Raw genomic sequence first — 26,809 nt, 5'->3', positions numbered from 1 at the left:
ATTCAAATAAAGATATCTTTCAAATTCATTTTAATAAACCTAATTCATCCGCTGATTGTAAAAGTGATTCTAATTGTAGGAATAACTATTGATAGAGTAAGTTGTTAATATTCAATACTATGATCATTATCTAAAACAACTGGTTGGTTGAAATTAAATATACATACACTATTAGTCCAATGATCATCAGAAATGAAATGATCCAGTATATCGGGTATTGAAGAGTCTGGATTGATATGTTGATACTTTCTAACTTGTTTCTTGATCGTATTATAAAGAGTAAACGGATAGTGATGCAGCTCGTGGAACAACGATGTTTTCTTAAAACAATGAGATCCAAGATGATACATTTTCTGTTTTGGTTCAGTTAAGTTTATCTGTAACTTTTCGGGTCTCTATTATTTGTTTATATAAATGATTATGTTAATTATTTAATAATAATAATGATGATGATGATAAATATCTTAATTCTTTAGATAAACTTACACAGAAATAGCCTTTCCAGAAATCACCGACTTCATAAGATTTACCAGAGAGAACGATGGCTGCGGTAACGGAATGAGTAGCACGCTTACATGATTGACATCTCATTTCAGTTGAATCTTTGATATCATCGTTGTATAGCAATGAATATTGTGGTCTGTACTGCAAGTCGTCAAAGAAACCCGTTTGCCAAACACTACTTCGAACCAATGTATCTTTTCTACCGACCACTGTCATTTCAATCTTTTCAATTGCATCTAAGAAATAATTATCTATATTATACATAAAGTTATTTAATTAATATTTATTCCTAAATCTTAAAAATAGATATATTTAATAAAAACATTACGTACCATCACTATCAAATACAGAGTTAATAAAGTCTTTATCTAATATACAACTAACAATATACTGCAATAAGATATCGAATGATTCTTTGGTTGTAAATTTCTTTGAGAACTGATGTTTAACTTGTTCTTTGATTTTTGTTGGTGTCAAATTCTTATTTAACGATCTATAATAATTGATATCTACTTCTTCCTCTTCTTCTTCATCATCATCATCTTGCTCTTCATCTTGCTCTTGTTCTCCATCTGAATTATAATTATTAATAGATTTAATCTTTTGTATATTGTCTGAATCTGATAGATCAATGTTGTTGGTTGGTTGTTCATCGACCTTCTGATGTTGTGATTGGTAAATCTGGCTATCTGTTTCATTTAGATACCTATCCAAGAATGTTGATTGATGATTTGCTGCTCTGTCTTCTTCTTCGTTATCTAGTAGATCGATATCTGCAGGTCCTGACTTTTTATTATTATTACTACTCTTGCTTGTAATGTCGAATTCATCAAAATTAATTGGTGATTTATCTATATTCTTCTTCTTTATCAATCTACTTCCTCTTCTTTCACTATTTTTCTTATTATTCTTATTCTTGGTATTGGTCTTTAATTTGAATTCCTCTTCTTCTTCTTCTTCCTCTTCAGCATCTTCCTCTTGTTCATTCTCACTGGCTGACGCATCTTCATCGTTGACAACAAAATCGTCATATTCGTAATCATCACCTTCATCGTCACTAACGATATTATCAACGAAATAGCCACTAGACACACGTCGCTGACTTCCACCCAGCAAAACACCGGCTCCAGACAACTTCTTCTTGGTCGGCGATATATTGGTAGATTGTGACTTTGGCGCAACCTCCCCGTTTGGCAACAGGAATGTCAATTCATTCACCTTTTTGAAATAGGGTTCATCTTGCTCTACTTTTCCACTGTTACTTCCACTACTTCCACTACTACTACCACCACTGAAAACATTCTTTTGTTGTTTATCTTTATCTTTCTCTTTCTCCTTATCTTTCTTATCTTTTGGTATAAAGAATGTATCGTTATCGACATCGAAGATCTGTCGAATGAAATGTGTAGGTTGTGACGCACGATGAGCTTGATGGTCGTCCAACTCTTGCTGTAATGGCGACTTGTTGGTCTTGTTGAAAAAGCTATGAATCTTTGTTTGCTTCCTGTTTGCGTGTTGCTCACGTGCCAACTGTTTGATTGCATCGTCCATCATTTGAGTGGCTAACGACGGACCTTCAAACTGCAGTGTCGCTCTCCTGACAGACATCTTCTGCGGGTTAGCAAAACCGCTCAACTCCCAATTCAACTTTGAATTCTTTATCACTTCTTTATCTTCCTCGGTCAATTCCACTTTCTGATAGGCACCTCTTCTTTCATCCTCGCTGCTACCACCACTGAAATCCAAAGTAGGTTTACTAGTAACCTTAACCTTCTTACTACCACTCTTACTCTTTTTGTTGCCGCTGTTGACACCATCAGTTGTGTGACTATCACCCAAATTCAAGTTGGAAGCTAGCATTGGTGAAGGTAGATGTAGACTGCTGCCACTACTATTACTATAGTTGTCATTGTTGTTATCATCTTCATCTAGAACAATAATATCACTATCCATTTTATCACTAATCTGTAGTTGTTGTTTTTGTTGTTGTAGAAGTTCTTTCTTTTGTTTCTTTTGTTGAGTTGCACGTTGTTTTCTACTATCTTTAAGGTCTGACATTGCGCTTTTGACTCTCTTCCTATCTCTATCCTTCAACTTTATAGACTTGTCTATTCCACCCAAATCCAGTGAATCTTCCTTTGCATAAATATCCTCTGGCATTATCTTTCGCAGTCTCTTTCTACTCTCTTTCTTTGCTGGACCACCACCATTGTCCAATAATAGTAACTGATCATTATCATTGTCATTGTCATCATCACTATTAACCTGACAATCACTATCCAACTGATTATCTCTATCATTTTCTTCATCACTAGTTGGAAATGGATCACTATCTTCATAGCTATCATCACCACCTCCACCACCCCAAGTAGTATTAAGTTCATCCGACGAGTCTTGTTCAACTTCCTGGCTAGTTGTGGTATTACTGTTCAGTTTCTTTATCAGTTGCTTATTATTATTGATCGGTATGAATATGTCATACTCTAGACTGGTACTACCAGAGGCATTGACTTGTGATGCAGGTGGTGATACCAATGTAATCGAGTCGTATGCTCTTCTCTTTGGTCCCTTGTAGCTCAACAGCCTATCGTTGGAATCGTCACAATAGTATGCATTCCTTGGGAAGTACTCTCTTGTGCGATACACTGACAATGGCTCGACAGTACAGTGTCTAACACCACCGAGATTCGATATCTTTCTAATGATAACTTCTTTGGTTGGCACTACACACTGATCCAACGATATATCTCTACTCCTTGAAACAGGTGGTCTTGGTTTAGATCTGAAGTTATTCTGACTGCTTTGACTAGTGTTGTTGTTGCTGTTCCTACTGATGAATCTATTGATGACTGTCAACTCTGCATATGGTATTTGATCGTCGTTCGATTGCCACAAAGCAGATAGCTTGAATATCATTGATGGTCCAGATGCATATCGATTAGCAATGAGATCGTCTGCCTCAATAGTGAAATCAACATAGTAGTCTATTCCATTCAACTTGATACCACGATAGTAAGATAGATCATTGATCTCTGCAACTTTGCCACCAACCCATAGATTTGATAGTTCTTCATCATCACTATTCTTTGTTTCATTCTGCTTGATATCCATTGAATCTGATTCATCTTCGCTCTCTTGCTCTTCAACTCGCTCTTCCTCATTCTCTTCTTTGTCTTCTTCTTCTTCCTCCTCATAATCTAAAACCATATCATCATCATATTCTTCTTCGTCTTCATTCAATATCAATCTACCATTCTTTCTAGATGTTACTTTCTTTGTCTCATTATTATTGTTATTACTATTCTTCTTATTCTTCTTCTCTTTCTCTTTAATCTTTCTTTGTTTTTCTTTTTCTTTCTCTTTCTCTTTCTCTTCTTTCTGTCTTTGTAATCTTGTTCTTGATACTATTGACTGTTGTTGTTGCTTTTGATCCTCATCCTCGTCAACCAATCTTATGCTTCTACCAGTGGCTCTTCTTGTTCTTTTACCAGTATCTGTAGATACACTATTGATTGCGCTTTCATCTATTACACCAACAATAAAATCCAGATTACTCTTCTTTTCTTTCTTTTTTCTCGTTGATCTTTTACTTTTAGCGGCTGTTTTCTTATTTCTTTTCTCTTTACTATTGGCTTGTTGATCATCAGCTTCATAATCATAATCATCACCACCGCCACCATCATTATCAAAATCTTCATATTGTAAATCATATTCATCTAATTTACTTTTCTTATTATTATTACTATTATTACTATTATTATGAATGACTATATTAATTGGATTATATATTTCTTCTTCTTCATCTTCTTCTAATGTTTGTTTACTATTATTATTATTATTTAATGTTGGTTGTGTTGGTTGAAATCTTTGAGTTTGAGTTGGCTGATCTTCTAATAAGAAATCTAATGCATTGACTGTCTCTGATGTGTCATCACCATTGTTATTGTTGTTGTTATTGTTATTGCTGTTGCTATTGCTATTGTTATTTCTATTACCGGAATTGTTGTCATTACCATCCTCATTATGGCCATTGTCTTCATCAAAAAAGTCATCATTTTCAACAGATGCACTACCGTCGAAAACACTAACATCATAACCATTACAATTCTTTTTTCTAATTCTCTGCATTATTATTATTACTATATACAATTCAAATAAATAAATATTATTTACAAAATAATTAAATCGATCGATGATTTATTTAAACATTATTCATGAAAATCAAACATACTTCTTATTAATTTGTGAAAAAAAAAAAGTTCCAAGAAAATGAATGATTTATGAAAAAAAAAAATCTTTATTTAAAATGAAACAAATATTATTTATAAATAATAATCAAATTCTTAATGGAACTTGGTTAAGGAATCTGGATCGATAGGACACTATATGGTAAAGGTCGAGGTGGAAGAGGTGATAGCAATTCTTGGAATTTGATGGTTGATTTCAATTCTCGTGATCAATCGACAGTTTCTTCTTAATGAGATGGGAATTGTTTCGAAATACGAATTACCAGAGGACTTTGAAGAATATAGAGGTGATAACATTGAAGATCAACTCCCCGGCTACAAATTTGCTTTGGCTAACCGCGATCCACAACTCTTCTATGCATTTAAAGTTGAAAAAGAAGAAGAAACCGTCGATGACTACAAGCAAGCCATTGCAAAGACTCTATCCATTCCATTAGATAGTATCGAGAACCCCACAGTAAAGACAAAGGTATTTTAATTAACAAAGATACACTTTTGAAATCAACAACCTATTTCATTGTACAAACAACCAATAAACAATTGATTGGTTACAATAACAACAAATGATATATCAAAAATAAATAAACACTCTTATTAATAATTTATTTGTTTGTCCTTTTTCTTTTATTTTAGAGTTATACTAACAGATTTGTATAACTTTGTTTTGATTAAATCTTACTTTTGTGAGGATAATCAATCAACAAAATAACAAATTAAAAAAAAATAAAAATAAATAAGAACAAGATTTTTTTTTTTATGAATACACTTTTAGTTTTAATGATTGGTTTTCTTTATTTTTTTTCTTTTTAATTTTTTTGTTGTATAAAATCTTGTTTTAAAAGAGATTACCGTATCAAATAAACAATAAACTAAATAGGATTAGTTTAGTTACCCTTGTCCTCACACCATTCGTTTTCTTTTCTAATTTGTTCCTCTTCTTCTGGGGTGAAATCGTTCTTGATGTTGAAAATCTTTCTAATTTCCTCTGGGGTCTTTCCTCTGATCATGTTGGCGACAGTCTTACATGTGACATCCAAAAGTGGCTTGATATCCAAATAATTGGCAGCCAAGATCAACTCGAAAAGAGTTGGTTGGTCGACCTTGCAGTACTCACGGTCCCATGGTGGGATGTCATCCAAACGCTTCTCGTCCTTCTTGTCGTCTTGTTGTGGGGTTGGGTGTTCGTGGTGGTGTTTGCAGTACTCCAAAACCTTCTCCAAAATGGCAGCAGTGACATTTGGTAATGGGATAGCAGTGTCAGTCTCACCAATGTCTAAAAAATAAATAAATAAAAAACAAGTTTTAATTGTTAATATTGCATAATAATAATATTGGCAAGATCATCATTTGTGAAGAAAAAAAAAATAAAAAAAAAATTGAATTTTTTTTTTTTACTAAAAAATTTACCACTGTCAAAAAAATCTACCTCCAAAATCTATATTTTCTTTTCTACACTAAAAATAATTATAACTATTGCTTTGTTTATCTATGTTTAGATATTATCTTTTAACAAAAAACTTGATAATAATAAAAGTGATAATAGTAATAATTAATGAGGTATTGCTATGAACTCGTTTTTAATCTTGAAAATTATCTTAAAGTAATTAAAAGATTGCTATTGAATCGTTCGCACAAAATATTATTACTGTATATTTGTTTTTTTTGTTTGTTTATTTTAATTTAATTTACTGATTGTTATTTTTTTGTTTATATTATATAAATAATTCAGATAGACAAAATATTTAAACAAAAACTATACCTTCTAACATATGCTTGATTGTGACGGCCATACAGGCGATGTCACGCTCGACTTCGAAAACCTTTTCATCAGATGATTCTAATTTAACGGTGGTCATTCTGTGTAATTATATATAATTGTGTATATTGAAAAAAAAAAAGAAATAGAAATGATATTAAAAATAAAAAAACAAATTTGGTGGTGAAGAGTTGGAGGTTAAAAAAAAAAAAAAAATTCTAAAAATTTGATAATTAAAAATTAAATAAAAAATAATTATTAAAATTTAAAAAAAGATAGGTCGTGTGTTATTGGGTTATTTAGTTTTTTATCAAATTTTTCTCACCTAGCATGCCTAAGCTTTAAAAATCAATTTTGATCATAAAGTTTAACCCCTCATTAGGCACTCATCGTGCTGCCAACTCAAATATAGTGTGTGGAAAAAAAAAAGAATTCAAAATTTATTAGAAAGCTTTTCTTCTTTTTTTTTGGTTTCGAAAGATTTTTTATCAATTTATCTTGGTCAATATCATCATCATCATCGAAATTTCATTAAGATTTATTAAATTAAATATATTGATCGAGTAATAATTCAAAACCTTTCAATTTAATTTATTTTGTTTGCTTTGCAAACAGAGCATCAAACATTTCTCTCTTATTGAACAAGATTAATGAGTATGTGAACAAATTTTAAAAAGTTTTTAGAAAAGTAATACAAATGTTATCTAGTTTATTATTTTTTTTTTTTTTTTTCAGTATCTTGTCAAGGATGAAAAATGTATAAAAGTATTTTATGTGGCACTTGTCACTTTTTTTAAACATTAGACGTAGCAGTGGACTAATGTTTAAAATATCAAATGGCCTCAGAACTGTGATTGGTTGAGAGGTCATTGGTAATTTATGCAATTTCTATCGATAATAATTCATCGGTACTTTAACTTTCCTCGACCTGACCGAGATCCAAAGAATCCAAGGAATGAGTTGAATATACTCCCAAGGTTAAAGTGATCTTTTCCAATGATTTTCTGAGACGGAGAGTACATCTCCTTGGTTGAGTCATAGGATTGAAAAACTATGATCTCCTCTGGAAAGATTGTAAACTAGTCGCTATAGAATTACTTTCATATAATATCAACTGTACATACAACGATATATTCTCATAGATATGTCGGCATCACAGCTTTTTAACAGAAATAGAAAATAAAAATAATTCATTTTAATCTTTCTAATATTTAGATTTCAAATTGGCCAAACAGGTATTTAGACTATAAACACAAAACAACTAGAAAATCGTCATATTATTAGATAATAGTTAAGAGTGAAGTTCTATTAATTTTTTTTTTTTAACTAATGTATTATACAATCAAAATTCAATATACAAACCATAAATAAATATTCGTTCGTTTTTCTCTCACACCATTTTATTTTATTTAATTTTGAATTAATTGATTTTTTTCAATTTTTTTTCAATTTTTTTTTCAATTTTTTTCAGACTCGATCAAAAGTTATAACTTTCGTTTCTCAATCTTTTAGTTATTTTTATTTATTTTAAATTAATTAATTTTTATATTGTTTTTATTTCTTTTTTTTACAAACAACAAGTAAAAACTAAAAAATAGAATGGTACAATCAAAAAGAAGTAAAGCAGTTTCATTGACAAAGGTCACAAAGAACCCAAATCAAAAGAAATCGAAATTGATTAGCACAGTCAGAGAGTGTGTAGAAGAGTATTCAGATATCTATTTGATCTCCTTTGACAATGTTCGTAACAATCATTTGAAACAAGCTAGAGCCGATTGGTCCAACAGTAGATTCCTTTTCGGAAAGAAGAAAGTTTTATCTATCGGTTTGGGTCGTGCCGACAGTGACGAACAAAAGCCAGGTCTTTCAAAATTATCACAGGTATTTATAAAATTTATAAATTTCCATTTTCAAATATATATAGTTATCTAACAATTTTTACAAACAAATAGAATTTACAAAGCTCAGGAGAATGTTGTTTATTTTTCACAAATGATCCAAAAGATACCGTTTTATCGTAGGTTATTATATATAAGAAATATATATTTGGATTAATGTGAATAATAATATTAATCAATTATTTTATAGATATTTTAATACATATAGAGAAGTTGATTTTGCAAGAGCAGGATTTGAACCAGAGGAAACAATTACATTAAAACAAGGACCAATCGATATGACACATACACAAGAACCATATTTACGTAGATTAGGTATGCCAACTTCACTGAAGAATGGTGTTATCATTTTGGAGAGAGATTACGATCTTTGTGAGAAGGGTACCGTTCTCACCCCAGACCAAGCCAGACTTTTACAATTGTTTGACCACAAGATTTCAGAGTTTAAATTTATCTTACTCGGATACTGGAAGGATGCCGAATACTATGCTTTGCAAGAGCCATCAGCCGATGTCAAATCCGAAGACATGAACGAAGATGACAGCGAAGATGATGAATAAATCAACCAATCATCTTAAAAATAAAATAAAATAAAATAAAAAACAAAATACTTATAAATCTTAATTTAATATTATTTATTTTATTCAACCATTTACAAATTTAGATAAAAAATAAAATAAAAATATTTAATTAAAATAATTTAATTTTTATTTATAAAAAACGAAACGAAAGTTAATTTTTTATTTTTTTTTTGTGATTCGACTGACTTGACTATTCTGTGTGTGTTGTGTGAATCAATCAATTTATAATATATCTCAATTCTTAAACACTATAAATTTAGAAATATTTTAAAAGTTAGGATAGTATAAGGATGGGAAAGATTACAAATAATAAAAAAGTATATAGAGTTGATCCAATCACAGGTGCTAATACCAGAAACGATGACGAAGGAAATGGATCAGCATCTGAAGTGATGAATGATGACACTGCCAAGATGCTTTATGATCAGGTGTTGAATGCTGCATCTACTCTTGTCGATGATCCTCAGGAACTATTGAAGATGGTCGATGACAAGGATGCCAATCAACGTGATCTCGCACTCAGAACCGTGGCAGAACTCATCATAGAGAACACATCGTTCAATAAGAACAATCTCCTCGATAATAAAGATAATCTCATAAAGATCATAAAGAGATCATCCGATCCTGAACCACAAGTTGCCGTCACCGCAATGGGTGCATTAAGGTAAGAATAATATTAGCATCTATTGTTATTATTTGTATCTTATATATATATATATATATATTAACTATGTAATTTCAATCAATTGCAAAATCTTAGAAACCTTACAATTGTCAATCCAGAATCATGTGATCTATTGTTATCATCGGATATTCTTACTAGTTTGATCTCAAACTTTAACAGGTCACTAGAGTTTATCAGTACAATTCAAAATAACAAATATACTACAGGTCCTGCATTGGAGAATCAACATATCTTATTACAATCATTATCATTATTAACAAATCTTTGGTAAGTATTGATTGATAATATGTGAATATAATATTTAAATATTAATAATGATTCAATCAATCAATAAATAGTGAATTATCAGATTCAGCATTCGAAGTTGTTTCTAATTCAGTTGGTCAACATTTCAGCAAGTTGTTCCAATTGCTCATTGGACACAGTTTGTTTTTGGAGGAGTTGGTGTTCTATACTTGCGAGTTCTTGTCGATCATCACAGAGAATAACGCAAAGCTATCGATGACCGTTGGTAATGACTTGTTGATGCAACTCTACAAGTGTGTCAGCGAATCAAAGATGTCGATCAAGTTGTTATCTCTCATCTCTGTCACTCTTCTCAATATTGGATCACACTACCACCGTGACAAAGTAGTAGAGTTGATCACACCACTCCTCTTGCCAGCATTCACCAACTTCCAACCGGTAGCATCGTTGCTCGCAATCAAAGAGAAGAGATTGGCATTGAAAGAGGTCACCGCTTCATCTAACAACCAAGAGGAGGAAGAGGATGAACCAATTGAAGAAGATACAATCGTAGAGGATGGTGATGACGATGATGAAGTTGAAGATCAGCAAATGGGTGAAACATCAACAACATCAAATAATAATAATAATGGTGATACTAAAGAACCAAAGAAAGCAAAGAGTGAATCAGTTACTTTTGAGAATGAAGCAGAAAAGATGGAAGAGCAATGGCGTGATTCATTATCTGCACAACAAACAGCCATCGAAATCTTTACCAACATTCTAAGTGACGATGGCCAGCAACAACCATCGGACAATCCATACGACGAAGATGACAAATTCCTCGATGTTCAAGACATTGAATCTGCACAAGATCAAGATGTATCACCATTAATTAAATACTTAGAAAGTACTACTTTATTAGCAAATGTAAGTTATAAAGATAGATTATTATTTTAAATAGTATGTATACTTATTTATTATTATTTTATTTATTTAGTTAATAGAATTGATTGAATCAATTGAATTACAGGATATTACAAAGATTGTAAAGGAATGTACAGAGTTGATGCAATTGGCAATCTCATTAAAGACAATGTATAAACGTGCAATTCAATGCCTATCGAATCTTTTAATCTCATTCAGTAAAGAGAAGATACATTCACACCAAAGACTATGGGATTTGATGTTGAAGATCTCTGCACACTCCATTCACAACGGCCAAATCTCACAAGCAAAGACCGAGATTGAACAATTAGAGATTGCAACCAGCTCACTTTGGTCACTCATGAGAAATAATAGTTCAATTGGTTTTGTAAGTGTTATTAAGCTTTATTATTAGAGTGACGACAGAGATAGATAACTAATTGGTTTTTATATTAATTAATAATAGAATAATTTAGATGAAATTAAAAATATATTGTTTATTACAAGTAATGCTCCTACTTTGGTAAAGACCAATTTAATTGGTATGATTGGTTTGATGGGACAAAAAGATATGTGTAAATCAATATTGAATCAGATCGGTCAGTTGTTCGTCTACTGTTTGGCCAACGATCAGAATGCAGAGGTCATTGCAGAGACTTTGAATTCGATATTCGATGTATTTGCTGAGCCACCAGTCAATCAGGTCTTTAAAGAACTCAACATGATGTCTACTCTCGAGCAATATGTACCAATCTTGCGAAATAAGATAAAAACAGACAAGAAGAAACTAGATCGTCAAATGCTCGACCGTCTCGATGAGTCTAGAATCAATTTAACAAGATTCATACAATATAAGAAACAACAAAAATATTAATAAAGTTATCTTTAATATCTCAATTAATTGAGAATAAATATTTTTTGTTTCTGGAAGGATTCCAGGCCTTGGTGAGAAATATTATATTACTAAATATAATTTTTTTTATAGAAACATATGAAATATTTGTATGAGTAAACCTTCCTTTTTTGTTTTTAAGAAAATTAGATTAATATATTTTTTAAAAAATTAAGATTGTATATTTTTTTTTTTTTTTTTTTTTTTAAAGTATTCTCATATCTTGAAGAATACTCAAATGGATTTTATTTTTATTTGTTTATTTGCTGATGAGGTGTGATGGCGTTGGGAAGTTCCAGGTTTGGTGGTTCCAGATGAGTTTGAAGTCGTCTAGCTTCTTCAGCCATTTTGATTGATATGTTTGAATGTTTGAGTTGTTTCGACCGAAGTCTTGTTTTGATTTTCTGATTAGTTTGTGGTATTCAAGTTTAGCTAGTTTGTTAATGTTGTTGGTTGTTGCGTGATAGAAGGTGGTGGGTGTGATGAGGGAGTTGTGCGTGAGTTTGCAGTGAAGAATCCAGACCTGGTGCAGTACGATAGCAATTACGTTTTGATTTAGCTCGTTTTTGCTTGTCATCTTGAGGATGTCGAACTCCCAGTCGAGAGTTTCCCCGGTAAATATGTGTATGATCCGTTTTATGATGGGTTTGTAGGTGTTGAGTATTTTGCATTTGAAGAGGTGGTGCTCGGTGATCTTGATCGGTGGGAGACCTGTGAATACGAATGGTAAGCAGTGTATACAAAAGGTGATTAAGATTGTATATTTTGGTTGAATATTCATCCAAATCCTCTTTGGTGTAGTGGTAACACATTAGTCTCTCACACTGATACCCCGGGTTCGATTCCCGGAAGGGGAGTATCTTTATTAAACAATAACCCAATATGCGCGCATAATTCACTTTTTATTTGACAGAAGGTACATCTGGGTGATGCTTGGGAGCAGATCATTGTTGTATAAAAAAAGAAAAACTTCTTAGAAAAAAAAAAAAAAAGACAGTCCTGTTTTTGGGCAATTATTTGGAGAAATTTAATTTATTTAATTTAATATTGGAGAGCACGGATAAAGAGATTTGGAGAACGCATTCCACGATCGATGTATCCAAAGACAAATTCTCTACCAGTGGCAATACCTTGGCCATAGGATGGAAGTGAGAAGAATCCTTTGTGATATTCGATGTTCCAAACTGAACTTTGATCACGTGGGTCCAAAGTGCAATCAGTTTGAATGGCGATGTTCTTCAATGTTCTTGGACCATAGTTGAAGATGTGAACACGGTACAAAGTGAATGATTGACCATTCTCAACCCAACTACGTTCAATGGTCTGGACGATTGCAACATCATGACATTGATCCAACAAAACACAATGACTGACACCACCTTCACAGATACAAACTTGACCAGCACCACATTTACTTGAATCACATGTTCCAACAATGAATGTTGAGTTTACTGCTGATAAACATGTCAATGCAACAAACAACATAGAGAATAAAGCAATCTTCATTTTTATATTAATAGAATTATTTATAAAACTATTTTATTTTAAATTATTATTGTTTTGAATGATTTAAAAGTAATGAAAATCATTGTTTAAATAGATTCTTCAAATGTTTGATTATTCATTACAAACGATATTTAACTAATTGTTACTACTAGTTGTTTTGAGTTTCTAATATTTTAAAATAAAAAGATCATTGACGTAATATAATGATAGATATTACATCATTTATACTCATGTTGCAAGGTTATATTTTATAAAATGATTAATATATCTTTATTTTTAGATGTAAACAAAAAAAAAAAAATGTGGTTGTTCGAATAAACTCCAAAATATTAGTATTAATTGTTTTTTATACTCATCTGATATTTAGACAAAAATAAATTTAGAACAACAATTATTACTTTCTTATAGTTGGTCAAATAAGTAATAAATTTAAAGTATAAGGATATATGAAAATTAATATATTAATAATGAATATAATTAATGAAATTTGATTTGTAACTTAATATTTTAATTTTAAATATAATTAATTGCTTATTTTGATAGTTGTTTAATATTTGAATCTATTTTCTATTTGTTTTGCTTGGTTGTTAAGTTTTTAAATAAATTTAAAATTATCAATTGATAAAATAGAGAAAAATTTTCTTTGGTATAATTTATGAACTGATATTAATTGGTTTACAATCTTGATTGATCTTTGAGCTATACTATTCTAATATTTGTTTGTAGAGAACTATCTCTTACTTAGAACCTATAACAAAATAAAAAAACTTAACGTTACCAACATTTTTAGCCTTTATAAAGATTATTTATATCTTGATTTTTTTAAAAAAACAACTTAAAATTTTGATCTTTTTGATTTCCATTTTACAATGGATTAATTGATTCTATTCCCAATAGATCTAACTTAAATTATGAATAAAGAATTATTATTATCATTTTATTATAACAAAGTAATTTGGAGAAAGATATTCTCTTTTATTAGATATATAAATTACTGTGACAGTAACACATCTATCAGATGGTCTACTTTAATAAGAAATCATAAATCACTGATTTCATATAAGTACTTTGATCAACTGGCTATTTTAGTGGAAAGTGGTGATGATTATGTGACTTTTTTTCCAATACATGATTGCCTTTATCATTTACCGTTGCTCAAAGTAGTACATAAACAATATCAGTATGACATTTGGCAAGGCAATATCTTGGCAAGCGCAGTACAACGACGTTGTAGCACCGAGACCATTAGATTTCTATTGGAGAACAGAACAGACCAAAAAATCATTCCCGCCATTTTACAGGCTATCAAGAATGCAGATCTAATCATGATGGACCTTCTTCTCGGTAGTGTGTCCAGCCAATTTTTGGAGGAAAACCAATCTAGGTTCGATATAAAGATTATAGCATCTAATGGTGACACTGAAATCGTCGACTATTTTCAATCGAAATTTAAACTCAAAACAACAGATTGGCATAGGAGTATCGAGTATGCAGCATGCAGAAAGCAGTTTGATATAGTTAGATATATGGCTAGCTTTATTCCTCACAGTATTATTCTATCAGAGAATACAGTGGCAGCTGTTGCAAAGCATGGTGACGTAGCAATGTTAGAATGGTTATTCACCAGGAATCAATCACAAACCAGTTCGTTTAAAATGATGGATCTTGCATCAAAACACAATAGATTGGATAATGTCAAATGGCTTCATGAGAATCGAACTGAAGGATGTTCAAAGGCAGCAATGATCTATGCTTCAACCAATGGAAACATCCAATTGGTCAAGTGGTTACACGAAAATAGAACAGAAGGATGTGATCGATCAGCGATGAACAATGCTTCAGCAAATGGTCATTTCGAAACGATAGAATGGTTATCTCGAAATAGAAGTGAAGGTTGTTCTGGGAGAGCATTGAATCAAGCATCTTTAAACGGTCATCTTTCAGTGGTTCAATTCATGTGTGCCAATTATATCGATAGTATAAAAGATCAACTTCAAGTAGCACTGCTCAATGCCGCTAGCTTTGGACATATCAATATTGTAAAGTATCTGTTCTCCCATCCTTTAACGATAATTGACCGAGCAATCAACAAGGTATTCAACTACGACTATCCAGAGATCATTGATTTCTTGTTTATAGAAATGAAAGTATTCTACAAGATAGAGAAACCATCCAAGATTCTCGATGTCATTATACTTGGTAGATTTCACTCCTTCAAAACTATTCACCAGCTTGGTCTATGTGATATCAATTCTCTTCACTTTACTTATGCAGTGAAGTACAAGCAGTTCGAATTCGTCAAGTATATTCACCAACATGTTGGCAACAAAATTACGTATCACAAATCTATTCTTAATGTATCATACAATGTACACATCGACATGTTCAGATATCTTATTGATCAACAGATTTGCCCAAACGACCTCGAGGAAATCATCGATCTTTGTTTGAATGTAAATAAGATCAAAATGATTGGTCTCTACGATGTCGTTGAACAGCTGTTAATCGAAAGCAAAACTACGCTTAGATTGGATATTAGACCTGTCGTTAAAAGTGGTGATATAGATATGCTCAAGTTGTTGATAAAGTATCAACATAAATATGATCATGCAAATATAACGATAAAAAATAAAAAACTTGTATACCGACCCAGCACATTTCATATCAATGCAATTGCAGGAGCGTTAAGCTATGGTGATATAGATATGGCAACCTACTTATATGAAGAACTCAAACTGATCGATACCAATCCAATTAATCGACTTTTACATTCTATTGAATCATATCGCTTCATATATGATAGATTTCCAAATTTATTCACAAAAGATATGATTGACAGTGTTGTTTCAAGTGGACAATTGGATTCTCTTAAGTTCATTTTGGAAAAGATTCAAATTAATGAAGCAACAATTCAAAGAGCATTTCATTTGGCTTTGGAATTTGGACAATTTCCCACTTTAAAATATCTTGGTTCACTTCAGAGTCAGAAGATCTGCTCCAAAATTTCATACAGATATGCCAACAAAATGGGATACTTCACTATTCTTAACTATCTTAAAAACAATAATTATAAAATTGTATAACCACCACTTCAAACTTATTACTCATTGTCTGTTATTAGTATTCATAAAAATTAAAAACAATATAAAATTAAATAAATTAAATAAGATTATTTATTTAATAAGTTTACAATGAATAAATTAATTGATTGTTGTATTTAGAGATCTCTTTCAAAGTCATAATCTCTTGAGACATTGCAAAAACCTTGGTATCTCAAAGATACAACCAATCCACCATTGACATACTCGTAAATACAATCACAGTTGGTTTGAGTGCTCTTCCAAACGAAAGTGAGTGTGGCATTTGGTACTTTCTCAGCGAATGCCTCCTTGACCATCTCATCTTTGACACGATTGATAATATTACCAGAGGTCTTCTCCAATGCATCTAAATACATTCCTGCGAATGATTTTTGGTGATCAGCATTGAATGATTGGAATAACTTCAATGCAACTGCTGGTTCCATCAATGACCATGATTGTCCGGTTGCTTTTGAGAGGTTGGTCAGGTAGTTGTCGAATCTTGGTTGGAGTCTGGTCATTTCGAGTGCGACTTCGAATGGATATCCACCAGCACCTGGGAGTGATTGAATGATCTTGAAGTGTGAGGAATTTGGTGAATTAACCGGACATTTGAAGAGGATTGTCATGATACCGCCATCGAATCTGAGACGATAGTATTCATATTTGTTGGTTTCATCAGTGTCAACAGTGACAATGACCTTCTTTGCAGAAACGGCATCCAAAAGTGCTTCTTTTCTAAAGGTTGGATTCTCACCAGTCAAGAATTGTTTCAAGGAATCACGAAGTGCTTCCATCACTTGAGAGTATAAGAATGTTCCTGGTGCTTCTTTGGAGTAACATGAGAATGTCTTTCCTTCCAAGTAGTTTGAGAAACCATCTAAATCGAATTGATATTCCCATTCTTGACCAACCAGATCGGCAATTTCCTTTGAGTATTTGGCTAGAGCTGGTTCTTTCTCCTTCAAGTTCTTTCTTGCTACTAATGGGAATGGCATTGTTAGTTTATTTGATTAATAATAGTTGTTGATTATAATTAATAATTAATATTTTATTTGATTGTTTTGTTTTTGATTGAAAACATTGTTGATCGTTAGCTTTTTATAGTGTATAAGTTGTAACATTCTAGTAAAGATCACAAAGTTATATTTTAGTTATTGTATTAAATTCTCTAATCAAGGAATGATAAAAGAATAAAGTAAATAGAGAATATTATTATTACATTATTTTTATCTATTTCTCAGATCTTATTATAAAATAAAGGAATAAATAAAAATGTGTTTGAATAAAATGAATATTTTCATCAAAAAAAAAGAAAAACCTTCACAGAAAAAAAAAAAAGACAGTCCTGTTTTTGGGCAATTATTTAAGAAAAATATTGAGAAAATTAATTTATTTAATTTAATATTGGAGAGCACGGATAAAGAGATTTGGAGAACGCATTCCACGATCGATGTATCCAAAGACAAATTCTCTACCAGTGGCAATACCTTGACCATAGGATGGAAGTGAGAAGAATCCATTGTGATATTCGATGTTCCAAACTGAGCTTTGGTCACGTGGGTCCAAAGTGCAATCAGTTTGAATGGCGATGTTCTTCAAGGTTCTTGGACCATAGTTGAAGATGTGAACACGGTATAAAGTGAATGATTGACCATTCTCAACCCAACTACGTTCAATTGTTTGAACGATTGCAACATCATGACATTGATCCAACAAAACACAATGACTGACACCACCTTCACAGATACAAACTTGACCAGCACCACATTTGCTTGAATCACATGTTCCAACAATGAATGTTGAGTTTACTGCTGATAAACATGTCAATGCAACAAACAACAATGAGAATAAAGCAATCTTCATTTTTATATTAATAGAATTATTTATAAAACTATTTTATTTTAAGTTTTTATTGTTTTGAATGATTTAAAAGCAATAAAAATCATTGTTTAAATAGATTCTTGAAAGTAAGATTCTCCTTTACAAAAGATAGTTGTAACCAGTTGCTTTGAGTTCTACGTAGACCTGCTTAGTTATTTTTAGTTTCTTTACAATTATTATTGCTAAAAAATAAATTACATCATTTATAATCATACTATTATTCAAGGTTATATTATAAATGTTTAAATCAACTAATATAAAAAATTAGAATTAAAAAATAATTGGATATTTAAAAAAAACAAATATATAAATGTGGTTGTTCGAATAAACTCCAAAATATTAGTAAATTATTGACTTTATTAATTGTGAGTAATATCTTATTGTGTGTGATCATTGATAAATTTTAAAAATATATATTAAACATTTAATATTAATAATAAAATGTTTTTCTTAAGAATGATTAGTTAATGGAAATGGTGTAGGGAAATTGATAGTCACCAAAGTTTGTTCCATAGATTGTGAATGTTTTAAAATCATCGCTATATGCTACGATCAAAAGATGCTCGTCGTGAGTTGGAGGAAGCTGAATATTACTTGCTATAGTGAAGTCTACAACTAACCAATCATTTATCATGTGTCGAATGGATGAAAATTTTGATGGATCCGAAAGGTTTCTTTGAGTTGCCTGCTTGTTGTCATAATCGATACTATCGGACGATAATAAATTCATTCTATCTACATAATATTGTCTATCTTCTCCATTAGATATTATCTTAATTGCCCAAGTGTCAACAAAACTATCATCAACACCGTTGTTATTGTTGCAAATGAAGAAATCGACATCTCTCTTGGCAGCCTTTAATTTGGTACCAGTGTTTGGACAGATATAAGACGGTCCCTGAGCAGCAGTAGCTGAGTAGAAGAACTCTTGATGCCAGATCTCCTCGAATATCGGCAGTGTTTTGTCATCAAGAGATGTCCATGTGCTGTATTTTGCGATGTTCTCTGAGCTAAAGTGTCTGAGTGATTCAATGAGCAATCGCTTGACTCCATCGGAAGCAGTAGGCTCGATCTTAAACAAATTCAAACTGGCTCTAGAGTATCTTTCATTTAGGAGACATCGATAGTAGAGCGGCGATGCAAACCGAATAGATTGGCTGAAATCTATAAAACATACTTTCGGCTCGATCCTTGGTTTGATGGGTACGGTGATGAGGTAACCTAGCCTGAACACCTCGATTGCCGGTGACCGATACGAAGATATTTCAATGCCACTTATTACAACATCCAGAAATCCCCAATGTGGTTGATCATCGATATGACATTGGTTATTAAAGTTTGACAGAGTAGGAGCTGCACTTGTGTTTTTAACTAGCTCACTATAGTCACTTGAGATTAAAAACATAAACAATGTAGACTCTAATTGTTTGATAGATACAACTGATTTCATAGCTTGTAAAAGTTTGTTGTCAGTTGAAATGTACTCAAGTATACTCCTGATCAATCCAACATGTCCGTTTGTATCACACCAGATCTTGTCGATGATTGTATTCGGGAATGTCACTGAATGTAGCGATTCGAAACTACCGATGAGGTCAAGGTATGCATTCTCACTTAGAAGTAAACTCATAGAATTAAACTGTTTAGAAATGATACTCTCGAGATCGAATGGAAATTCTAATTCAACCAATACATCATATCCGGCCAACAAAAAGATGTGAGCTGTTTTCTTAGCTACAATCAATGGCCAGAATAACGAATGAAATCGATGTCTGCTATCATAGAGCTTATGAACTTCATCGATGATCAAGTATACTGGGTGACTATCCGATAGGGTCATCCAATCACTGAAAGACATTCCAGTGTACTGAACCCATAGATTGATAAAGTCTTGTTCACTTGAAGAAGCGGAGGACTCTGATCGTGATGACGGCCATTTGAATGAAAACCTTCTTATATAGGCCATTGGCTTCGATCTTATCAACTCCTTTTCAACAAATTGAGCAATATGTGTCTTTCCGGTTTTTGGAGCTGAGTTTAAGAGTAATGTACCATTTTTATCTAGATGATCTGTAATAGATGTCACAATTTCTGTTCTAGGAGAAATTAACTTGTCATCCAACTTGATACCTTCATAATCAAGAATATGATCTATATTTTATTAATTTTAACAATTTTTAAAAAATAATCATTAATGGTACTAAATTCTTTTAACAAACCTGGTATTGTAAAATCATAAGGTAATGATTCAATAGGAATATTATTCTTTGTATTATTAGACATCTGCAATATGTCTGGATGTTCAACATCAATCAATAAAATGATACCATTTTATTCTAGAATAAAATAATATCTATATTAAAAAAAAAAAAGAATCTAATAAAAAAACAGAAAGAAATAGGATTTCCAGTAATTGATTTTGATATTTTTGGTATTAGTGAAGATGATCAAATCTTTACAGAATTTGATTCAACTCACATATACGTCGTCAAGATAATAATAGTTTTATTAATTCATCTAAGAATTTAAGATATATTTAATTTGCTGGGTTTGATGATTTGGTTCGTCGGTATTTGAATTTGGAATATTGAATTTTGATCGTTGTTCAAATTTCAAAAGTTCATTTTGATTTAGAATATGGTGATTAGAGTACTTTTGATATTTTAAAGCGATGGTGTTAATATGTTGGAAGTGTTGGGGTTGTGGCGTCTGTTTCGGTTGTGGTTGGTGGTTGGTTGGAAAATCTTGGTTGGTTAATCTGGTGGATTGGGGACTGTAGTGTTTGGTGGTAAGGTTTGGGAGATCAGGAGAAGTCAGTGTGTTCACAGGCTGCAGCCAATCACCCAGGTTGACTTGATCGGGCTTTGAGTTGTCTACTCTGGGGAGTGGCGCTGATTTAGCGGAGAAGGGAGATGGTTTCGGTCTTGATTGATATTGAGGAGATGGTTGTTGAAACTGAGAATAAGGTGTGAAAGATTTGGGTTGGGTTGGGCCGCTCTGGTACTTTGTGTGTTGTTGTTGTTGCTGCTGTTGTTGTTGCTGTTGTTGTTGATATTGGTGGGATTGTAGGTGTTGTTGGTATTGGTGTTGAAAATGAAAGGAGAGTTGCGGTGGTGAGGCTGGCTGCGGTGGTGACTCTGGTGAAGAGATTGGGTGTTGTTGGTGTGAAGGTGGCGATTCTGGGTGACGAAAGTGGTGATGACTATCCTGTTGCTGCTGTTGTTGTTGTTGATGTTGTTGTGGTAAATTAGAAACTACAGTGCTAATACAATTATAGATATCGTTTAGCTTTGAATTCGTCGAGTTGCGATACTCTGAGACGGACTGCTCAATCGAATCCAATCTTTTAGTCAACCCTATGATAGCATCCCATACCGAGTTGAACATGGATGAATCCTGTTTATATTGCATACCACTGCTGCTACTCGGTTGATGGTTGTGGTGATCAACAACCATTTGGTTGTGATGTGATGTTTGTACACGATGACCACTCCTGTAGGTAGAAGAGGACGATGCCGCCGTTGGTGGTGATAAATATTTATTTTGAGATGATGGCGAACCAACCATTCCACTTCCGTGATTGGAAGTTGATTTATGATGATTTTCTAAAGTAATAATAAGATAAAATAAGAGGAGGTGTTAATTGATATCAACTTTAATAATATATATATTATAAATATATTTTACCTCTAGAATTTTCACCTCTCATTCGTTTTGTTTGTTCTTCATCATCGTCTTCTTCGTTAACGATGTCACGACTACGTTTGTTGCTAGCGGCAGACGAGGTATCTTCGTCGTCTGTCGAGGGTTGAAACTCATCCAAATCCGCAGGTTTCAATGTCGTCCACGGACTGGTATATGATTTTAATTTCCAGTATCCATTACATCCTAATTTCTGAATTCCAGATTTGAAAACTTTTGAATGAGATAAAGCATCCTAATAAGAGAAAGAAAGTACTACAATGTTAATTTCATATAAAAAGAATGTTGACCCAACATCATTATAAAATTTATAAATTTTAAAAATAAAATAAAATAAAATAAAAAAACACCTATCTATTTTTTTTTTTTCCAAAACACAGTATAGATAAATATATAGTTCCTAAGTTTGTTTTTTTTTTTTTCTTTCATCCTTTTTTTCCTTTTTTGTTTGTCCAAGAACAAAAACAAGATCTACACAACGACTGTATCCCAATTTTATAGGGAAAGACCGTTTAATAATAAAGAAATTCATCATTGTTGGATCGTAGAGTATTTTCGTATCTCTTGTTTTTGCTGCATGTTGTACCGAATTAACATTTGGATACAAAAAAGAAAATAACCAGAATCTATTGTCGACATAATAATAAAGTAAAATAAGGAATGATGTTATTCCAATAAAATTATAAACTTGTAACCTAAAAGAACCATATACTTTTAAAAATATCTATAACGTGTAAACCAATAACTATAGATATCTTATAATCAACAAAACACTTTACAACATAAGTTAAATACTTGTATCTGTTTCTTCCATTTGTGTGATCTACTCCGCTTTGGACACAACACGTCCCAATGGTGAGAAACAAATGGATAAACATCGCGCTTTAGTGAGAAAAACTCTTGTCCTCTGGATTTCTCCTTTAATGAAAAAAATACAACCCATAGAATAGTTGCCCTAAAAAAAATATAAAAAAACATAACAATATAAATATAAGAACATTTGTAACTATTTATATATACTATAATGTTGGTTGATACTTACCATGATGATTTTGAATTCAAGCAACTTGGTGATCCTTTAACGCATACATCGCACTGAGTTTTTCCAACTTCGCAACCAGATCCTCCGACGGCAGGTGATGATTCATAGACCTCTTTTGGATATGCTGTTTGCGCGCTGGAGGTTGCAGTAGGTGTCTGTTGCTGTTGCTGCTGCTGCTGCTGTGTAGTAGTAGTCGTCGTAGTAGTCGTAGTAGATGCTGCTGTCGTAGCTGTTGCTGTAGTTGTAGTGGCACTTATGACTGGACTTGATAGCTGGGTAACTGTTTGAGGTGGTGACTGTGGTGATGATATGTCATTTGATTGTGCTGCTGTTGTAGTAGCTGTTGTTGTTGTTGGTGGTGAGTTGATAGTTGGAGGTGAACTGACAGTCGACGGAGACTTGGGTGATATATTGATAGAATGCTCACCAGAAGTGACATAAGGAGGTGAACGGAAAATGGAGAGATGGTTTGGTGTCTGGCAATTAGGCTGGTAATAACTGTCGACATTGAACGAGGGTGTTATGATAGAAGAAGTGGGAGAAGATGCAAGTCGGCCACTGCTACTACTATTACTGTTACTATTACTACTATTACTATTGCTACTTTTTTGCTTTGATTGATTGCTACTATTTGATTTCATATTATTGTATATATATATATATATATATATATATTATATTTATAAATAAATAAATAAATGTATTTTTTAAATAAATATTGATAAATATGTTGTTGTTGTTGATGTTGCTGTAGTTTATTCTAATTTTGATTTGATTTGATTTGATTTGATCTAATAAAATATGATTGTATGTATATATTTAATATGTTGTTGATTGACGTGGTTGTTTTATGGTGATTAAATGTTAGATGACTCTGTTGTCCGCCATCCGTCTGCAAACAAAAGATTGGGTGGGAGAAGAGTAGTAGTAATATGTAAGAGTTAGAGTACTGCCTCTATTGAATCTCATTACGCCGATATCGCTTCAATTCTCTTTTTAAATAATTAATAAATATAAATATAAATAAAAATGCGAGTTGTCAAAAAAAAAAGAAGAAAAAAGAGAATATTGGAGAGAAAATAAAAATAAATATATTATAACAATAATGTTAATAACACTTCCAAATTGTCTTTTTTTTTTTTTTTTGTTTTTGTTTTTGTTTTTGTTTTTTGATTCTAAAATAATCACCCAATCAAAAAATAAAAATAAAAATGAAAAACTAAAAAAGTGTGATTCTTAATACACAGACACCTGCTGCTTGCTTGTGCAGTTGCTAGTGCTATTTTGTTACTGTCGTCTAGCTTGTAGTACTGATAATTATAATTAATTTAAAACTAGCTATCCTAACTATCTAACTATCTATCTATTTACTTTGTTTCTCCTATATATGACTACTGACTAAAATCTGTGCTATCTATCTATCTAACTATTCTATCTACTTTAATGCAGTTTAATTAAACTTGAGACTTTGACGACTAACTTGTTGTTGTTGTTGTTGTTGTAATGACAATAGAAAATGAACAGAACTGCAGCCACTGATTAGAAAGAGAGGTAAAAATAAACTGTATAAAATCAAAAAAGTTTATTTGAGGCAAAATGCAAATAAGAAGATAAAAAAAAAATAGAAAGATAAATAACAAGTTAGTTTAGATTGCTACTCTGTTTGGCTATTAAAAAAAATAAAGTGAATGTTAAATAAACACACAAATGAATGATTAACTTCTGGAAATATAGAAGGATAATGGTTTAAGGGTAGGGATGTATTATTATTCAATTGAGAAAAAAAAATAAAAATAAAAAAAAAGAAAAGTTTTTTGGTGCAATGAAAACAAAAAAAAAAAAAAAAACAAACGTCCATATGAAATTATGAATTACACTATTAAGGTCGATTCCAAACTCCATAAAAATATTATTGTTGTTACTCTTTGATTTAATTTCAAGAAAAAAAAAGCTATGTTTGTTCTAAAAAAAAAAAATTTAGAAAAAATAACTTTGTGTCAATTCAAAGAGAATAGTATGCAAGAGAGACACACACACATTTATATATATATAAACACATGATCATGTGTTGACATATTAATAAATGCAAACTTTGAATCTTGCAACAAAACAGTCAGGGAATGATAAATGAAAATGATTGTTGTTGTGTTAATAATAATATTCTTTATATTTTATTAATTTATATTACATATTTATATTTTCACTTACTTCCAAAAAGGTTGGAAGAGTATAGAATAATTAATTAATTTTGTGATCACAATTGCAAAGGAAAATTTAAGGATGATAAACACTCTTTAAAATACTGACGACTCTGACTATTACTGGTAGAAGTATTGTTTAGATGGGTGGTGTTTATTATTTTGAAGTATACATCGCTCAATGTGTCACCGGATGATGATAGAAATATAATGATTACGATAAATTAATTTAAAAAACATTAATTACAATGAACAGCAGCAAATTGAAGAATAAGATTACAAATTATGGAGATAGATGGCGAGATTAAATTGTTCTTTTCTTCTTCTATCTCTATCTCTCACGAAAACAAATAAAATTAAATTGTTAATAAAAATTAAAAATTAAATTAAAAAAAAAAGTAAAGATAAAATTATAAAATAAAAATTTTGGTTGGTATGAGTATGTACCTATATATATAGTTAAAAAAGAGAAAAATTGCAAATAATGATGAAAAGATTATTATTATTATTGTTGTTGTTTCTACTACTACTATTAAAATATTTTGAGTTTATATATGTACTTGTATACTATAACTGTTTATCAATGTATATATATTATATTTGTTAGTATATATATTAATTTTGGTTGTTTTAATTATCTTTTATTGCTGCTTATTTATATTATTGTTGTTGTTATTTTGTTCAGTTGATTGGATTATGACGAAATTGATTTATTCACTTGAGACGATTTGTTAATGTTAGGTGGAATTAAATTAAAGATTGTTTTTTTTTTTATTTTTGTTTTTTATTTTATTTTTTTTCTTTTCTTTCTTTTATGCACTCACAAACATGCTGTTGCAGATCGGCACGCAATTTTAAAATACGTGTCAAGTGATAAAAATTCGCATCCAAAAAACACACCGGTAAAGAAAAATACAAACCGAAATCATTTTCCTCAGTAATTTTCTTTTTTTTGGGGGGGTTTAATTAATTAATTAATTGAGCTATTTTTTTTTGTTTTAGACCACTTTTCAGTTTACAAACAAAATCATTAATGACAATTTGAACAGTGAATTTTTTGACTTCAAAACAGTAATTATGTGTGTTTGAAGTTGTTGTTTATTGTTTTTAATGTCAACTTTCCTTGTGCTTTGTTTTCACAGCACATATTTTTTTGTTTGTGAATTATTATCAAAAAATGTAACACTCCAGCTTAAATAATATAAATTAATATTAATAAGAGTAATAATAGATAAATCAGATTTATTTTGTTTGTATTATGATATATTGGCGCAAGTTAAAATTAACTATTATTTTATTTTATTTTTTTGTTACAAAAAATTCAATGAATAAAAATGGATCAAGAATAGCCAACAGAAAATTTGGCTGGAGAGCAATTTTGAAATTTTGAAAAAAAAAACAAACCACCAAAATATCAAAAAACCCATTGATTGAAATAAAAACCATCAATAAGCTAAATTTCAAATAAATTCTAAAAAAAAAAAAAAAAAAACAAAATTAATTAAAATTTAGAAGTTGGGATGATTTCATTTAAAATCAACCAAAAAAAAAAATTGAAATATCATCTTTTTTTTTTTTTAATTAACATTTTAATATCTTATTTATTGTAACATTTATATATATTTGTTTGTTGTATTATATTTATATTTTTATTTTTGAAAAAGGTTATAAAAGAAAAAAAA

The 26,809-nt window shown here is 31.1% G+C and overlaps 10 protein-coding genes and 1 non-coding gene across 11 annotated transcripts; 5 read left to right on the top strand and 6 right to left on the bottom strand.

Moving 5' to 3' along the window:
* Positions 1-25: 25 nt before the first annotated feature.
* Positions 26-4,632, bottom strand: PPL_04353 (DUF4211 domain-containing protein; the record flags this gene model as incomplete). The annotated part of the gene is made up of 4 exons (XM_020575256.1): positions 26-85; positions 168-395; positions 487-755; positions 837-4,632. The coding sequence occupies 4 exons, from the start codon at positions 4,630-4,632 to the stop codon at positions 26-28; spliced, it is 4,353 nt and encodes a 1,450-aa protein (XP_020434776.1).
* A 354-nt stretch (positions 4,633-4,986) lies between these two features.
* PPL_04352 (uncharacterized protein) lies at positions 4,987-5,318 on the top strand (the record flags this gene model as incomplete). Its single annotated transcript, XM_020575255.1, has 2 exons — positions 4,987-5,191; positions 5,239-5,318. The coding sequence occupies 2 exons, from the start codon at positions 4,987-4,989 to the stop codon at positions 5,316-5,318; spliced, it is 285 nt and encodes a 94-aa protein (XP_020434775.1).
* A 317-nt stretch (positions 5,319-5,635) lies between these two features.
* Positions 5,636-6,607, bottom strand: fpaA (SKP1 family protein; the record flags this gene model as incomplete). The annotated part of the gene is made up of 3 exons (XM_020575254.1): positions 5,636-6,024; positions 6,178-6,205; positions 6,506-6,607. The coding sequence occupies 3 exons, from the start codon at positions 6,605-6,607 to the stop codon at positions 5,636-5,638; spliced, it is 519 nt and encodes a 172-aa protein (XP_020434774.1).
* Positions 6,608-8,106: 1,499 nt separating this feature from the next.
* Positions 8,107-8,965, top strand: mrt4 (mRNA turnover 4 family protein; the record flags this gene model as incomplete). Its single annotated transcript, XM_020575253.1, has 3 exons — positions 8,107-8,388; positions 8,460-8,524; positions 8,614-8,965. The coding sequence occupies 3 exons, from the start codon at positions 8,107-8,109 to the stop codon at positions 8,963-8,965; spliced, it is 699 nt and encodes a 232-aa protein (XP_020434773.1).
* A 311-nt stretch (positions 8,966-9,276) lies between these two features.
* Positions 9,277-11,697, top strand: PPL_04349 (armadillo repeat-containing protein; the record flags this gene model as incomplete). Its single annotated transcript, XM_020575252.1, has 5 exons — positions 9,277-9,650; positions 9,747-9,938; positions 10,010-10,826; positions 10,897-11,211; positions 11,290-11,697. The coding sequence occupies 5 exons, from the start codon at positions 9,277-9,279 to the stop codon at positions 11,695-11,697; spliced, it is 2,106 nt and encodes a 701-aa protein (XP_020434772.1).
* Positions 11,698-12,501: 804 nt separating this feature from the next.
* On the top strand, positions 12,502-12,572 carry PPL_04348. The gene has a single exon. It is a non-coding gene; the product is annotated as a tRNA-Glu (tRNA).
* Positions 12,573-12,756: 184 nt separating this feature from the next.
* PPL_04347 (carbohydrate-binding domain-containing protein) lies at positions 12,757-13,221 on the bottom strand (the record flags this gene model as incomplete). Its single annotated transcript, XM_020575251.1, has 1 exon — positions 12,757-13,221. One exon carries the CDS (start codon positions 13,219-13,221, stop codon positions 12,757-12,759), a length of 465 nt encoding a protein of 154 aa, XP_020434771.1.
* Positions 13,222-13,424: 203 nt separating this feature from the next.
* Positions 13,425-16,304, top strand: PPL_04346 (ankyrin repeat domain-containing protein; the record flags this gene model as incomplete). The annotated part of the gene is made up of 5 exons (XM_020575250.1): positions 13,425-13,461; positions 14,626-15,265; positions 15,361-15,420; positions 15,496-15,523; positions 15,630-16,304. 5 exons carry the CDS (start codon positions 13,425-13,427, stop codon positions 16,302-16,304), a joined length of 1,440 nt encoding a protein of 479 aa, XP_020434770.1.
* A 134-nt stretch (positions 16,305-16,438) lies between these two features.
* On the bottom strand, positions 16,439-17,299 carry PPL_04345 (uncharacterized protein; the record flags this gene model as incomplete). The annotated part of the gene is made up of 1 exon (XM_020575249.1): positions 16,439-17,299. One exon carries the CDS (start codon positions 17,297-17,299, stop codon positions 16,439-16,441), a length of 861 nt encoding a protein of 286 aa, XP_020434769.1.
* A 403-nt stretch (positions 17,300-17,702) lies between these two features.
* On the bottom strand, positions 17,703-20,468 carry PPL_04344 (carbohydrate-binding domain-containing protein; the record flags this gene model as incomplete). The annotated part of the gene is made up of 5 exons (XM_020575248.1): positions 17,703-18,161; positions 18,384-18,436; positions 18,684-19,257; positions 19,363-20,336; positions 20,405-20,468. 5 exons carry the CDS (start codon positions 20,466-20,468, stop codon positions 17,703-17,705), a joined length of 2,124 nt encoding a protein of 707 aa, XP_020434768.1.
* Positions 20,469-20,702: 234 nt separating this feature from the next.
* PPL_04343 (uncharacterized protein) lies at positions 20,703-23,570 on the bottom strand (the record flags this gene model as incomplete). The annotated part of the gene is made up of 4 exons (XM_020575247.1): positions 20,703-21,790; positions 21,873-22,122; positions 22,824-22,842; positions 22,930-23,570. The coding sequence occupies 4 exons, from the start codon at positions 23,568-23,570 to the stop codon at positions 20,703-20,705; spliced, it is 1,998 nt and encodes a 665-aa protein (XP_020434767.1).
* Positions 23,571-26,809: the final 3,239 nt, after the last annotated feature.

Source organism: Heterostelium album (genome assembly GCF_000004825.1).
Source record: "Heterostelium album PN500 unplaced genomic scaffold PPL_contig9, whole genome shotgun sequence".
Lineage (NCBI taxonomy): Eukaryota > Evosea > Eumycetozoa > Acytosteliales > Acytosteliaceae > Heterostelium > Heterostelium album.
Note: the sequence above shows the minus strand (reverse complement) of the source record. Positions and strands in the feature narration are given on the sequence as shown.